At 41.1% G+C, this 14,482-nt stretch overlaps 2 protein-coding genes across 13 annotated transcripts; one reads left to right on the top strand and one right to left on the bottom strand.

The window, feature by feature from the left end:
- Positions 1-1,664: 1,664 nt before the first annotated feature.
- Positions 1,665-7,895, bottom strand: LOC102700143. 3 transcript variants are annotated; one of them, XM_040523994.1, is made up of 10 exons: positions 7,791-7,895; positions 6,159-6,349; positions 5,988-6,062; positions 5,312-5,818; positions 4,606-4,986; positions 3,761-3,858; positions 3,610-3,659; positions 3,459-3,520; positions 2,041-2,368; positions 1,665-1,940 (listed from the first exon to the last, which is right to left on the bottom strand). In XM_040523994.1, the coding sequence occupies exons 2-9, from the start codon at positions 6,345-6,347 to the stop codon at positions 2,054-2,056; spliced, it is 1,677 nt and encodes a 558-aa protein (XP_040379928.1). In that variant the 5' UTR covers positions 6,348-6,349; positions 7,791-7,895; the 3' UTR covers positions 1,665-1,940; positions 2,041-2,053. The 3 variants fall into 3 exon arrangements, with proteins under 3 accessions (XP_040379928.1, XP_040379927.1, XP_040379929.1); XM_040523993.1 differs by having other exon boundaries at positions 2,046-2,368; positions 7,791-7,894; XM_040523995.1 differs by having other exon boundaries at positions 2,046-2,368; positions 6,159-6,274; positions 7,791-7,883.
- Positions 7,896-9,757: 1,862 nt separating this feature from the next.
- Positions 9,758-14,129, top strand: LOC121053207. 10 transcript variants are annotated; one of them, XM_040524018.1, is made up of 7 exons: positions 9,758-10,453; positions 10,973-11,153; positions 12,053-12,168; positions 12,256-12,300; positions 12,902-12,945; positions 13,018-13,060; positions 13,620-14,129. In XM_040524018.1, exons 3-7 carry the CDS (start codon positions 12,086-12,088, stop codon positions 13,825-13,827), a joined length of 423 nt encoding a protein of 140 aa, XP_040379952.1. In that variant the 5' UTR covers positions 9,758-10,453; positions 10,973-11,153; positions 12,053-12,085; the 3' UTR covers positions 13,828-14,129. The 10 variants fall into 10 exon arrangements, 5 of the variants coding, with proteins under 5 accessions (XP_040379952.1, XP_040379954.1, XP_040379955.1 ...); XM_040524020.1 differs by having other exon boundaries at positions 13,018-13,080; positions 13,620-14,126; XM_040524021.1 differs by having other exon boundaries at positions 13,018-13,080; positions 13,675-14,123.
- Positions 14,130-14,482: the final 353 nt, after the last annotated feature.

Genomic DNA, 14,482 nt, shown 5'->3' with positions numbered 1-14,482 from the left:
CTTCCTATCCTCTGACTCTTTCTTCCTCTCCTCTTCTTCTCTCCCATCCTTCTAGCTCACTGTCGTTGGCGGCATGCATGCTGGGGCGCTATCAACGGGTGACGGCGGCCTGCGGGCTGGGGTGCGGACGGCGGCGGGGAGGCGGGCGCGCCCGTACGCGGAGATGACGCGGCACGGGAGGGGCGGCAGCGCATCGGGGCACCGGAGAGAGCAGAGCCCCGCCGCACCCACTCGCCGGCGCACTCTGCCTCGCGCTGGTCTGCCTCCTCGCGGCATCCGCTGTCGCGAGGAAGTTCACCACCCCGACGACGACGCCGACCACCACGCAGCTAGCCTTCCCCCCTCCCCCAAGAAGACACCTGCGCCGGGTCGCGGCGCTGGTCGCATCCGCTCCTCTCACCCCGGCCCCCGCCACCGCGCCCACCCCCCGGCTCCGTCGTCGTCCCCTCGCTCGGCCGACGTCGTGCTGCGCGGGTACAGCGGCTACAACACGCGCTGGGCGGCCATGGTCATCGGTCGCGCCGTCATCGTCGGGGCCGCCGCGTGGCTGGCGCCTCCCGCCGCCGTCACCGTATGCTTCGGCACCGCACGAAGACGCCAAGATAATCAATGGCGCCCCGCCGTGCATCCCAATTGATTGATTCCGTCATTGCGCAATGCGAGCAAGAGACTGATTTGCTTCGATTTTCATTTAGCTACTTGATTTTCATTTAGCAGGAGACGGTTGATTGATTCATACGTGGAATGAAATCTGATCGATTTTCATTTAGCTGCTTGATTTGTTTTTTACGTCTGGGTGTGACGCCGGGTTTTTGGAAGAAAAGAGGAGATATAATAGGAGAGTGAGACTGACATGTGGGCCCCATGTATCTTTTTAAAATTATTTTTGCTAGCTAGGATGCCACGTTAGCGAAACTAAGAATACATACTGCTATGGGACTAAAATTGCACGGTTTTGTATAGTTTAGGAATGAAGATTTCTGGTCTTGAGGTTTAGGGATGTCTCGTAGACTCGATATAAAGTTGAGGAACGACAAGTGAAACAGGGGAAAAAATAAAAGGATGAAAAAAAAATACCTCCATTATTTGCCAATTTTAAAAATTTATTTAAGAATCTTTTATAACATGAAAACTCCATTATTTGCCAATTTTAAAAATTTATTTAAGAATCTTTTATAACATGAAAATCCACTTTAAATCTTGTTAATACATTGAAGTGCTTCTGGGACATTTTAAAATATTCTACCAAGCTTCAAATTAATTAAATTAATTCAGGTTTTTGCTCATGAATCATTTAAACATTTTGTTTTCACTGATTTATTTAATTGATTTTGGCTAGGCTGAAACTCACGGCGTGTGTTGACGTCAAAAATTGTTAGAATCTTAGACCGCTTCAGTGCAGTGCAAACCTACTTCTTAAAATCTACGCCAATCAGTTTGACCCTATAACTGACAACATAAAAAGAAATAGAGAGAAATCATTAAACCTAAATAATCTATCGATCAAATAGTCGATATCGCTTTAGTACCCTAGTCGATAGATAATATAAATTGGCTACACATGAATTTTTTTATAAGTAGACATAATATTCATTATCAGTTGAATCATAAATATAATAATCAATAAACTGATTGATTAACCAGCTAATCTTATAAAATCAGACTTAACCGAGACAGTTAAGAATGAACTAACCGAGACAATTATACATGCAATCCACGTCTGATAAAACTTGCTATGAATATGAACATGGCGACTGAATTAATAACTTAATTACATGAACACAACATTTGTTCAGCCAACGTCGGCCCTGGCATATAATACTGCAGTACAATAACACGTTATCAGGTCTCTGTCAGAACGACACACATCCGGTACAGAACAAAGCCAGGCAAACCAAGGGCAAGATAGTATGGTCCTACTCCACAAATCAGGAGGGCACCTGCACACGAAAGGAAAAGCGGTAAATAAACGACAATGAAAATGGTTGATTCCCCCTACCATCTATCTTTGATATGCAAGAACTTGAGCTAAAAACCTACCATACCTTCCAACTCATGCACGCTTCATCTTCAGTAGTGTAAATGCAGCAGTACCAAATAACCTTCTGGATTGATGGATGCTTGTTAGTTGTGAGTTTTTCCCGAACAAACCAACATGAACTGGAAAAGACCCTTTATCCTTCAATTTATTTTCAGAACTACCGCCTGTAGAAAGCTTTGGCATAAATTGCTCATAGTCCTTCATGGGTGCATAGCTTGGGAACACTTTTACTGTACAGCGAGATCTTAACACTGATCTCCAAATTGGGAAGAACATATCCTTTGTTTTCTGAAGTTCCCATCTACTTGGTGGTTTATATCCTACAGCCTGGTTCACAAATCAATCAGAATCTGGATCTCAGAAACCATGCAACAAAAATTTCAATACGAAGACAACACTCGGAAGTATAAACATATCACTGTTGTTTTGTCAACTACGAATGACAAAGTAATCATTCAGTCATCTGGGAACAGCTGACCACATCCTAAAACTTGACTGGGGAAGGCTAGTTTTTCACTAAACATTGACCAGCAAGGACCACACACCAACATGGCAGGCTGGGCAGGAGACTTGCTGCCGGGCAGCTTTAGCATTATATCAGAAGGGAGTGGGTATAACAGACTGGAGAATTCTTGCAATGCCAGAAACAGATGGGAGAGTTCAGGCAAGGCTAAAGCAGCCAGATAGTTAGCCAAACGATTACTGGCAGACAGTCAGTAACAAAATTTATGTACGCAGTTACGACCTAACCAAACCAAAACAGCACAATTGAATTGGACGGTCATAAGTAAATATTAATTTTCAAAAAGGACTTGACGATGCTGGTGTTTGGTTCAAATATTGCATAGCCAGAATCTAACACAGGTAATTAAAACTAAAATATCAATCCAATTAATATCTCTGTAAAATAATACGTTTATTTTCCCCACTTCATCTCTGCAATCCAAATTCCAGTTGCAACCACATACAGCAAATCCCCCTGCCTCTCCAGGTGTAAAAACCTGCATATAAATTACTAGCTAGCACAATGACACAAACCATAATAAACCCGCTGTGAAGTTGTTTAAATTAGACAGGTCAACCATTCCATAAGCATAATTACTGGTGCAGATTGTACAAACCACAGATACTAGAGTTTACCAAATCAGAAATCATGCAACTAAATCAGATTTCAAAGTAACAAAAAAAAAACATCTGTGTTTTCGACTTTAAATCCACAAGTCCGCGATATTTAACTCCACTGGTCCAAAAAAACTCTCCAAGAACTGGGATTATAGAGACCTTTGCCCCCGACAATCTCAACATGCAAATACCCCCCAAAAAACAACAGGGCAATACCAGCTTAATAAGAACCAATAATGAAACGCAAAAAAAAAAAGGCCACAGAAGATAGAGTACACGGCTTCCATATACTTACATTTTTAGCTTCAACATTCAGATTAGGAGATTCTCCACCTGCCTCGGTCATGAAATATTTTTCTGTTTCACACGATACAACTATTAGAGAATATTTTAGTAAATCTGAGGAAAAATATCTGATATACTGTACCGTGAGAACAGATACGCACCATGCTTGGACTTTAGCAGACTATCCGGCTCTTCGCAGTCATAGGGGCAGCTTCAAGAGCACAGGGACAAAAGTAATTAAAATATATACATATATAATCGGTGAATAAAAGAAATATTTTGTCATGGAAGCATAAGCGAATCAAGTCAAACCATTTCAGCTCTCCTATGTTTATTCCTTTTCCAGCAGAATCGAAACCATGATCCTTGAGAATTGATGAAACACTTTCAAGGATCTCCCTGTGAGATACCTGCATCATTTTTTGTAATGTTTAGATAAAAGTGAAAAAAAAAAACACAAAGCACATATCACATCTGGTAATATTTTATGATAGTAATGAACAGATGAATATCATCCGATAGTTCTAAACAGCTACACAACTAACTGTGTGTTATTTAATTCAATAAGCCATCATGTTCAACAAATCAGTGAATTGTCTATATTTTGCAGAGTACATTATTTGCATCAATGTGTGCAGCAAATACAGGTCTAGTATAATATATGGATGTGTTAATGCAGAAAAAATTGAAAAAAAGGAGGAAATCCATGCCATTGTTTTGAGATACAATACATAGATAGTGTTTCTGCTATCCATTTTCGCTATACAAACAAAATAAACAAAACAAGGCAGATGGATGAGATATACTTTTGTTTTCATTTTCTTGCTAGAGAAATGTCATCAGTCCAGAAAAGCCAACAAATGTGTTCACTCTGTCCATTTCGCTATAGGGGCCATGATGATGAAACAAACTTTATAAACTTCGGGAATCAACCGATGAAATTATGCATAACCTTCAAACAAGTAATACCCTTATATTGACTTTTGATACAGTTTGGCATAAGCATGAATTTGCACTCGCAATAAGCCATTGCAATGTACGAATAACAAATTAACTTTGGACGTCAAGTCTATAGGTGAAGGGCCATACTTTTTAAAAAATGAAAGAAGTAAATGAAACAAAGGACATTCATGTTGTGAGCTGACAAAAATGTGTACCTCTGAATGAGTCTGGATATATTCATCAAGAGCTTCACCAGCTTCAGAAATCATAGAATTAAGCACCAATGCATTACAGAACAACATCCGCTTCTCCTCCAGCTGCCTATATGCCTTGCTATTTCTACCGCTTGTTAATCCAGGCCCTTCTGTTTCTATGGAAACAATGAATCCCATGATACGATCCTTGATAATAGTAAACCCACTCGGGTTATGCTTGATGTTTCTATTAGAAGAAGCACATCTACGAATTCTCCGTTGTGCTGCAAGGAGCAAAATGGCTGCATGGACAAGCTTTCCCTCCTTAATGTAATTCCATAGCTCATCAAGAAGATTATCTGTGTAGTCTGCAAGCAGTCTAGTCGTGGCCAAGAAGATCTTCTGCAAAGGCGATCAATGCAGAACAGAATTAATTTCTTATCTCCTAGCATGTGTAATCAGCTGACATCAAAATCTATCAACCAATGATGAATCAACAAACAAATTAGTAACAATAACCTTTAACTGCACATAATCATGAGTCTGTACATAAACCAGCTGAACCATAAAAAAGGCACAAACAAGTCTCGATACAAATGGAAATACATAGATTGGATGTTACTTAGTCCTCTTATAGAAGAAGATGTAGATATTTGGTATGAGCTCAACGTCTTAATTATTGTTAAGTAAGCAAGGTAGTAATTATAGCAAGGGACTTCAAACAAACCATCTCAGGCAGACAAAGCAGATGGACAAGCTTGTAGATGAAGCCAAAATCCACTTGTTTGTGCTTTTGGTCAGTTAATAGATTATCCTCCAGATACTTGTGCATGCAAGTGTCCTCAATGGCAACATGGAGAGGGAGGAAGCCCTCGATGAAATTTTCCCCCGATGTGCGTAAATTTGCTGATGCGCCATAGCGAAGCAGCAACTTAATCATGTCAACAGAGAAATTTTCAGCAGCTTGATGGAGGGGGAAGTATCCGGATCTGGTCATGCAGTTCGGGTTGGCACGCATCTGGCAGAACGCAGGCGCCTTGCCCTCCAAAACAAGCTTAGCACAACGCAGGGCATTGTGTGCAATAATCAAGTTTAATGTTTGAGGGGTGATGATATAACCCCAAGCCATGCAATCCACATTTTCCTTATACAGCCTGAGGAAGCTCCGAACACTATCTCTTTTGAGGATGAGCTCTAGTTCACCGGATATTTTGCAAAAATTACCGAGCACCACCTAGAGCAATTCATCCATGTTTGACAAAGGAATATTAGATAAATCTACCCAATTATTCAAATAATGTACCAGTAAAAAAAAGTAAGCAAAGAGAGTTGCCCGTGAATATGAAAAAAGGTAAGATAGAAAAACGATCTATAAAATATAGTAAATGAAAAGAATAAAAAACCTGAGGAGTACGGTCTGGGGCAATTATATTTGTGGACCTGGAGGCAGCAAGTGCAGCCTGTCTTCGAAATACATGCTAAAAAAGGAGGACTCAGTCAGGAAAGAATACAGGTAGTCAAATACTAAGGAAAGGGATGGAATTGGATATCATATAAGCAGGCAGTTTTTGTACCTGTTTGATCAGTTGCATTTTGGTCATAAAGTCTGCCGTCGGTGGAAAAGCAGGACGAGGAGGATATGGAGGGTTCCATGGGTCCCACTCAACTGCATCTGATGAATCTGATCCATCTGTATTTTCACTATTATCTTCAGAATGAGCAACTTTCACAGCATTGGTTTTTTCGACAGTTTGCATTGGCATTGCTGAGTCAAAAAGGTAGCATGGAATTACAAGACCAAACAATCTGGTATGCTGCTTGGATGTGCAGCTTTTAGTGCACTCCTGATAGGCAAAATGAAAGGGCGTAGAATGCATGAGGAAGTTCAAATTTCAGGGAGGCTATTAGATAATGGAAAGTCATGTGCCATACAAAGTCTTGCAGACTACTAAAGCAAACAATTGTGTCGAACACGTAAATCGCCTAGCACCTAGTTTAATTCATTTTTATAGTGTGCCATCTTATTGGCTTACCACTAAACAGTTCAACTGCTAGATGCATTCCATTTAATTTACACGATACAGATTATTCATTAAATATTCTTTCACTTCACAATACCTATCCAAGACCACCATGTGCAGGAAACAAGTAATCACTAAAGTGACCATGCATGCTCATTATTAAACAACATTCAGAACAGGCACTTGGAGCTCACACAAATAAGGGGGTGAAGAGTGAAAAAAGAATGGTAACTGGAAGTTTGATTTCCTCAATGGATAAACAACGCAAGCCAACACATCTCAATTGAATGGACAACCGTTACAAAATGGATGGGTATGTAAAGGTATATGTTCCTGTCATATCTTCTGAACTGAACTGCCATATATTCTTTAATCCTTTTACAGAAGGACCGTCTGTCCGTAATCGAGCACTCTACAGTCTACATTGCCCGCACCCCACACCCCACCCCAGAAAAAGAAATCACTTCAGAAAGGTCTCTTGTGGATGAGTTTAGACATCAGTGTGTTGTTTGTAGAATCCTTTGAAAAGGATTGTATCCTCTGTACATGCGCGCATGCCAAGGATGAAAAGGTGGATCTTTTAGAAGTTTAGAACTTGACCGTGTTCTAGAGAAGTTCTACAAACTACAAAGCCACATATAAGGAATGGATGCACAACCTTGTAGTAGCAACTAAGCCGCATAAGCTGCCATTAAGCTGTATAAGTGCTACAAGATGGGTTGAGCACGCAAATACAAGTCACCGCTTCTTAAGCTTGGAACTTTTTTATTATATCCACTCAAGATACCACATCCGTACATCTCATAATAAAATGAATCCGAAATATTGTATGATTCTACGAATTAAGTGCATAGTTGTGCATGTTAGAGAACAAAATTTAACGTGGATTACTTGAAAAATGGATAATCAAGCCACATTATGAACCAAGTAGAGCAGAAGGAACCTAAAGTTTAACTGTCAATGAAAAGAGCCTAAGGTTTCAGATTTGACATGAGCAACAAGCTGAAAACTGAGAGTAGGAAAAGGACAGGGGGGAACCCCCAAACTTTTTGGGAACAAAAGAACCTGTTATTAAGGTTATTATTAAGGCAAATTAAGCCAGATCCAGAAGAGAACAGATCTAGGGTTCATGATGCAGATTCCAGAAGAGAAAAAACTAGAGCGCGTGGTTGGATGGATGCTCACCGAGGACGACAGCGCCCCTGCTCGCGGGAGATCAGCGCAGGCGGTGGGAGGAGAAGCCCGTCCTGGGCCGCCGCAAGGAAGCCCGTCCTCGGCGGGAGGAGCGCGGGCGGGGGGGGGGGGCGATCGCCGGCCGGCGGTCGCCGTCGCGTACGGGGAAGAAGAGAGGACGGGGAGAGAAGAAAGAAACGAGGGTGCGAAGAGATTGATTTGGGGTTACGAGTTACAACATTCAATAGAAAACGCTGGGGCATTTGGGTCTTTTCAATTGGCACTTTTGCTCCTCTTCTTCCCGTCTATTTTCCATCCACTGATTTATAACTCAAAACAAAGTATGAATAGAATTTTCTGTTTACAAACATAGCAAGTTTCATGCATAGTTGCACGTCACCAATATGAGATTTGCTATTTGTTTTACCTGACTTGTGGTGGATCAAAAAGAGAAAAATAAGAATTCGTGGCGGAGCATTGCATCGGTGATACAGTGCGCGAAATATAAAAAATGCCATAAAATTTTATGCCTAATATACTATTTAGAAGTGGGGCATTTTTAAAATCGACATGTATATACAAAACGTCAACTCGAACGGTTGTTTACGAGAGTATTAGGCTCATCTGTTCACGTATAATAGTCAAAATTTTAATTTTTAATTTTAAATTAGAGTTGATTTTGGTTTTTTATCATATTTTATTTTTTAGTTATTATTTTAGATTGCTAAGGACACGTATATAAATTTTATTCACAAAATATTTTTATTTATAAATATATTATTTTATTTTTTCTAAAAAACCAAACAATCACCAAACCACCTAGTATAATACTACTGTCACGTCACGTCGATAGATGCGGATTAGCTGGGGAGATTATATTCCTAAGTCCGTATGGAGTGGAAGAAACCGTCATAAATTAGTCCAACATTTTCGTGCATCTTGATACATGTTGTGGCTCCTCTGTTAATTGCTTGGGTACGGCACGGTACTCTTCCTCCCAACTGTTCGTCGGTCGTTGTCTCCGCTCTATTTTTCCCTAATTCTTTTCTTCCGTGAACTGCATTTGGGCCACTCTTAATTGCATTTTCATTGTTTTATATTATAAAATTTTCTGGCTATTTGTAGATTTATATGGGTACTGAGTAAGTCTGAACATATATATAAATATAAATCATATATATTAATCTAGGTATGGCTAGTCTTAAAGTCTTATACTTTCTCTATTTATTATTATTTTTTATTAGATGTTGTTGCTATTTGGTTCTATTTTAAATCAGTTATCTTATTTAATTTTCTTTTACAACTATGCAAAATTATAAATTAGGTTAAAGTACACGTAGTAATAAATCAAATAACAATAAAATAATTAATAATTATATTTTTAAAAAAGATACGACAAATGATCAAATTGAAAAGTTAACGATGTCAAATAAGAAGAATGGAGGGGTAATATGGAATGGGTGGAGTATGTTTTTAATTTTGGTCATCCTTGAACAATTTGTTGACTTTTGTATTCTTTTATAAGATTGTATCAACGAACTATAAAATTAACGCTATATGAAACTTTTTTAAAGTATGAACTAAATGATACTACACGCATTGCATATATGTTAGCCCAGTTATAAATTAAAATTTTCAAATGTACTACGCGCATGACATTTATGTAGCCTAATAACGAATTGGTTTTTAAAAATATTAGCTTTACGAAAATAAAAATATATTATATTTTACAAAGGAATGGATAATATACAAATTGATTTACTGGCAGATGTTTGTAGTAATATCAGTAAAATACATTACTATTACTATCCTTTAAAGGTGGCCGATTGGGGGAGATCTGCTGCTGGCCACGTCGCCACGTTTTGTCAGCCGTCCGATCGGAGATGGACGGATGGACGGGGGGGCGGGGTGTGCGTCGCCACGTCTCGGTCGGTGGGTTCGCGCCGTGCGCTCCCAGCGCGCGCCACGTAGATCGCAACCAGAGACCGCTTCTGCTCCCCGTGCGCCGCTCCTCGGGTTCTCTTCTTCGCCGCCTCGCTCTCGCCCTGTTTGCCTGCGTTGCGCCTCGGCAGTGGACCTAATGACGGCGGGCGCGGCAGGCGGCTGCTGACGGCAGAGCCCGGGGCGGCGAAGGTGGTGTCGGCAGCTGCCGGCCATGAAGCCCGGGGCGGGGGAGGCGGGCGCTGCGACGGATCCGGCCGAGGCAGCGACGTATCATGCCGGAGCGACGACGGATCCGGCCGGGGAGGCTGCGGATCCGGTCGGAGCGGCAGTGGATCTGGGAGGTAGCGGTGGTTCCTGGCGGCGACGACCTCGGCCGGAGCTTCCTCACGACAGCGATCGCGGGCAAAGGTTCCTGTCGGCGACGAGGCCCGGGCCGGCGGTTCCAGGCGGGCCGGCGATGGATGTGGGAGCTAGCGGGCATCGCCTTCCTCTCCGCCTCGCTCCCGCCCTGTCCGGCCGCGGTACGCATCCTCCGGTCCGCCTCTCCGCGCTTGGAGGGGCTGCTGCACCGGCAGGCGCTGGCCATGGCCATCCACCAGCACCTCGACGCCGAGGGCTCCATGTCGCGCCGCATCGACGCGGGCGGCTCCATGTCCCGCCGCATCGGCCCCGGCTCCACCAGCTCCCGCTGCCGCGACGACCTCCCGGACTCCGTCACGAATGGCAAGGCAGTAAGGCTCTCGCCTCTCCTTTCCTCTCCCCGCCTCCACATGCTGTCACCTGTACTTTTGTTCAACCATGAGTTGTTCTTACACGTTCATACCCAATGCCACTGTAAAATTGTCCAATCGTATGTGTATTTTTGTGTTGGTGTATTGACGCAAAACTTTTGTGATTCATCGTGTTTGGCCAATTACAGGTTTATAGCTGCCAATAGATTGTAAGATCATTTCATCATTTGGTCCTAATGATTGTCATATTTGTTTCTTTTTGTCTTAGCTTACATTTTGTTGTTTAAGGTGTTCGTTGGTACTTGGAAGCTTCCTGTTTTTATGACCATCGTGTTATTGCCATGTTTTGAAGTTCCTTGCATTTTCAGTTGGCATTTGGACGATGGCTTCACTGCAACATTGTCCTCAGATTAGCCGATTTGCTCTGTTCTTTAATGTCTGCCTGCTCTAGATCTCAATGCATTGGTGTGCACATTCGTGGAGTAATAATTTTTCCCTTTTGATTGTTCGACACCACAGGTGAACATCGATCTTTGCAATAGCTTCTCAGTTGACCATTACCCTTTCGGACTTCGGGGTCCACAACAAAATCTGCTTCTGCTAAGCGGGATTCTAAGCAAGACAATAGCGAGATAAAATTAATTGATGATGGAAGAACAGCATAGCATTTACTTAAGTGGATAAATAATCGGATTAAATGGTAAGTTGTTTTCTTGGCCTTTTCTGCTCTCTGTAAAGGTTCAGTACATATGGAACCAGTAGCTACCTGCACTATTCTAATGTCTCTCTATTAACTCTGGTTGTTTTGAAATGTCTTGGTAAGAACACGTACATAAATTATTTTTCGTTTGTAACTATGGATTTTTTCTTTAAAAGCCGAAACCCCCTAGGTTTTCTCTGTTTACCAGTTTACAGAAGGTAACACCACGAAGCAGCACATTTAAGAACACACATATACGATAGTGAATTGAAATTTCGAAATACGATGCAGCATTTTTTGTGTTTGCAGCACCTGAATATATTCTTTCCAAAATTAAGGTTTCGCAGCGAAACCTTTGTGCACATCGCGGGACCTCCCAGTTCGTGTTCTTGTTGGGCTCATTGGCCCTGATTGGCCAACAGCCCTGGTCTGGCCCTGATTGGCCAACAGCCCTGGTCTGGCCCTGATTGGCCAACAGCCCTGGTCTGGCCCTGATTGGCCAATAGCCCTTGTCTCACCGTTCAGACATCCATTTTGGAGCAAGACAGAGTATATGTGCGTGTGTGTATATATGTGTGTGTATGTGTATATACACATGTATCTATCTATCTATTCTGAGAAGCTAATACAGGCTGCCTAATCCACTATTCAACATCTCCACCTCTCAGTTTGTCCACTCTCAAAATCGTATCAGACTATGATGTCAAAATGGAGACGGAAAGGCAACCAAAAAGGGCAAAAGATGTCCCAGAATTGTTGAGTTCTTTTCTTAACCATGTACTTTGCAAGTTAGGTTTGCGTATGAAGAACTTGGTGTTCATTAAGTTGATTTGTTTACATATTTGGATTTCTTATGGTATGCCTTTCCCACGAACAGTTTGTTGCGACTCTTTTCGCAGCAAATTTAGCTGATCCGGTCAGGCCGGCGATGGATGTGGGAGCTAGCGGAGGTTCCTGGCAGCAACGACCTCGGCTGGACCTTCCTCGTGGCTGTCAAGCGTGAACCATTGAGCGGGTAGTATTCCTTGCTTCGCATGTTGGTTCGGACAAATATTCTGTTCGTATGATTTGCAGTTGATTTACCAACCATTGTTCTTTTCAGGTTTCATTCAGCAGCTTTACCAGATAAGCTTCATATAACTTATGAGTACAATTCAATCTAATTATATCTACCTTTTCCTTTTCTGGTATATATCATTTTCATTTACATAAGAATTTGACGTTGAGTTTATTTTCATTTATTTTTTCACTAATCATGATACCATTGGTGCGATTATTTTCTTATATTTATTACAGATGGCAATAGCCTCCACTCTTTAAATTCAATACCAGCTAATTTTTTCTGCCCAATTTTCTTCTTAGCTGGCCTTGATGTCAACAAAGAACTATTTATCCTATATAATTTTCATGTGCATGAAAAATCGACGGTTAGTTCGTCTTATTTACTTTCGTTTTACAAGGTGATGAGCTTAGCAAGACCAGGCATGAAGGAATACGAGTTGGAAAGCATATTTCTCCATCATGTTTATGTGTATGGAGGCTGTCGACATTGCTCTTATACATGTACATGTATATGTCACTAGGGTCTCTCTTTTAGCATTCATTATCAACGCAGGGTATTTACAATTATTTCATTACAAATGACTATGTAAACATATATGACTCTTTTAGTTGGAAATGGCAGCCCCAAATGTGGCATTATTAAATATGCCCTAAATTTATTAATCTGTCCTATGTTTCCATGTCAGATATTTACAGTGGCAGAGTTTTGCTATCAAGAATCAAACAACAGGTGAAACGAAACACTATTATGTTTTAGTTTGTTCAACTATTTAGTGATATAACACTTCTGCTTGTTGTGCAGTTATGTTCTTCATTATGGGCATCCTGCTGCACCAAATGAACGGGTACTCTTTTACGAAATCTTGTGAGTTCGGTTAATGCCTGCACATTATTTATTTATCTCTTGTACCCACCAACACCAACGCTCAGACACCCAAACCTCTTATACTCACACTGCCAGCTAATGAAAATGGGGATGGCTTGGTTCAATTTCAAGACAGTAGAGTTCACCTACCTCTCTCCTCACCAGCTACAATTTATTTTGTCCCATATGGTCTTAATGCCTACCTTATGTCTGTTTGTAGAAAACTTGAGGGTAATGATGTAATCGAAGCAACTATAAGAGTACAAGTTGATCTGGTGTTTTACGTGATCTGTAACTTATTACTAACTAGGTAGTATGTTAGTCTATGAGTGTCTTGTACGCTACCTCTTTATACCGAGTTAGCAAACAGTTGAATGCCCATTCTCATCAATGAATCTTTTAAATGTGAATATGTGGTAGAGCCGTAGAGTAGTCCTACTGGGACACTGCGTGATCGAAACACTTCTAAATGTGAAATGTGAAATGTGAAATGTCAATTATGAGAGACCATGAAGTCAATGATTTAATCTATATTGCAGGCCATCATTACTAGCTAGCAGGAAAATACTCCAACTTAGATTCATTGTTTTACAGACCCTGGATGATGGAGACATGGCACTAATGGACATGGGAGGTGAATACAATTACTATGGATCTGATATAACATGCTCATACCCTGTAAGTTGGGAGGTGAATACAATTACTATCGGGCCAAACCGAGACAGTATACAACCCAAATCGATATGATCACAAACGACATAACGATCAATAAGCATTTTTGTTTTTGTTTCTTTCTGTGTGCGTGTGTTTCTGTTTTTCTTGTGTGCGATAGAGTTGGGAGTTTTTTTTTACGTGGGAGGACGGGCAAAACTTTACCTTTAAAGTAGTAAAGATATAATTAAAAGTATTTTTTTATATGATGACAATTTGTAAATGTTTATACATAATACATCATAAAATAAATTAACGGTGAAATTAAATTCCATGTTAAAAACGGTGTTAAATATAGTCGCAGCTGGACTTGTTGTGTATTAATTGTGCTAGCATGGTTTGCTACTAGCAGAGAGACACAATTAAAGGCATGCATGCAATGCATGCAGATGGCACGTAGTTAGCTAGGAAAGAGACCGAGGTACGTGCATGTGCATGCATGGCCATATATATATCCAAATGATTAGGAAAGGGGGCCCAAATCCCATGCAGTACTTATGTTTGTTACTTAGGTAGGACCAGCCGACCGGGCAAGCGATCGACACAATAGCTGACAGTGTTATTCGCCCAAGTGGCCTTCTTCTATGCATTGACAACTATTGCTAAATTGCTTGGCGCACCTAGCAAAGGCTCCACCAACAACAATCTGATGGATCATATCACCCATTTGCAATCTTTGTGTATATATATG

Source organism: Oryza brachyantha, chromosome 5, assembly GCF_000231095.2.
Source record: "Oryza brachyantha chromosome 5, ObraRS2, whole genome shotgun sequence".
Lineage (NCBI taxonomy): Eukaryota > Viridiplantae > Streptophyta > Magnoliopsida > Poales > Poaceae > Oryza > Oryza brachyantha.
This window is presented reverse-complemented; position numbering and strand designations above follow the sequence as displayed.

What these genes read in the sequence shown, in the direction of transcription:
- LOC121053207 (XM_040524017.1), top strand. Translation starts at nt 12,086, where the DNA reads ATGTGGGAGCTAGCGGAGGTTCCTGGCAGCAACGACCTCGGCTGGACC. An exon ending in AAGCGTGAACCATTGAGCGG is followed by an intron (nt 12,169 to 12,255) that starts GTAGTATTCCTT and finishes TGTTCTTTTCAG; the next exon opens with GTTTCATTCAGCAGCTTTAC. An exon ending in TATCAAGAATCAAACAACAG is followed by an intron (nt 12,946 to 13,017) that starts GTGAAACGAAAC and finishes CTTGTTGTGCAG; the next exon opens with TTATGTTCTTCATTATGGGC.
- LOC102700143 (XM_040523994.1), bottom strand. Translation starts at nt 6,347, where the DNA reads ATGCCAATGCAAACTGTCGAAAAAACCAATGCTGTGAAAGTTGCTCAT. An exon ending in AAATGCAACTGATCAAACAG is followed by an intron (nt 6,063 to 6,158) that starts GTACAAAAACTG and finishes CTCCTTTTTTAG; the next exon opens with CATGTATTTCGAAGACAGGC. An exon ending in AACATAGGAGAGCTGAAATG is followed by an intron (nt 3,660 to 3,760) that starts GTTTGACTTGAT and finishes GTGCTCTTGAAG; the next exon opens with CTGCCCCTATGACTGCGAAG.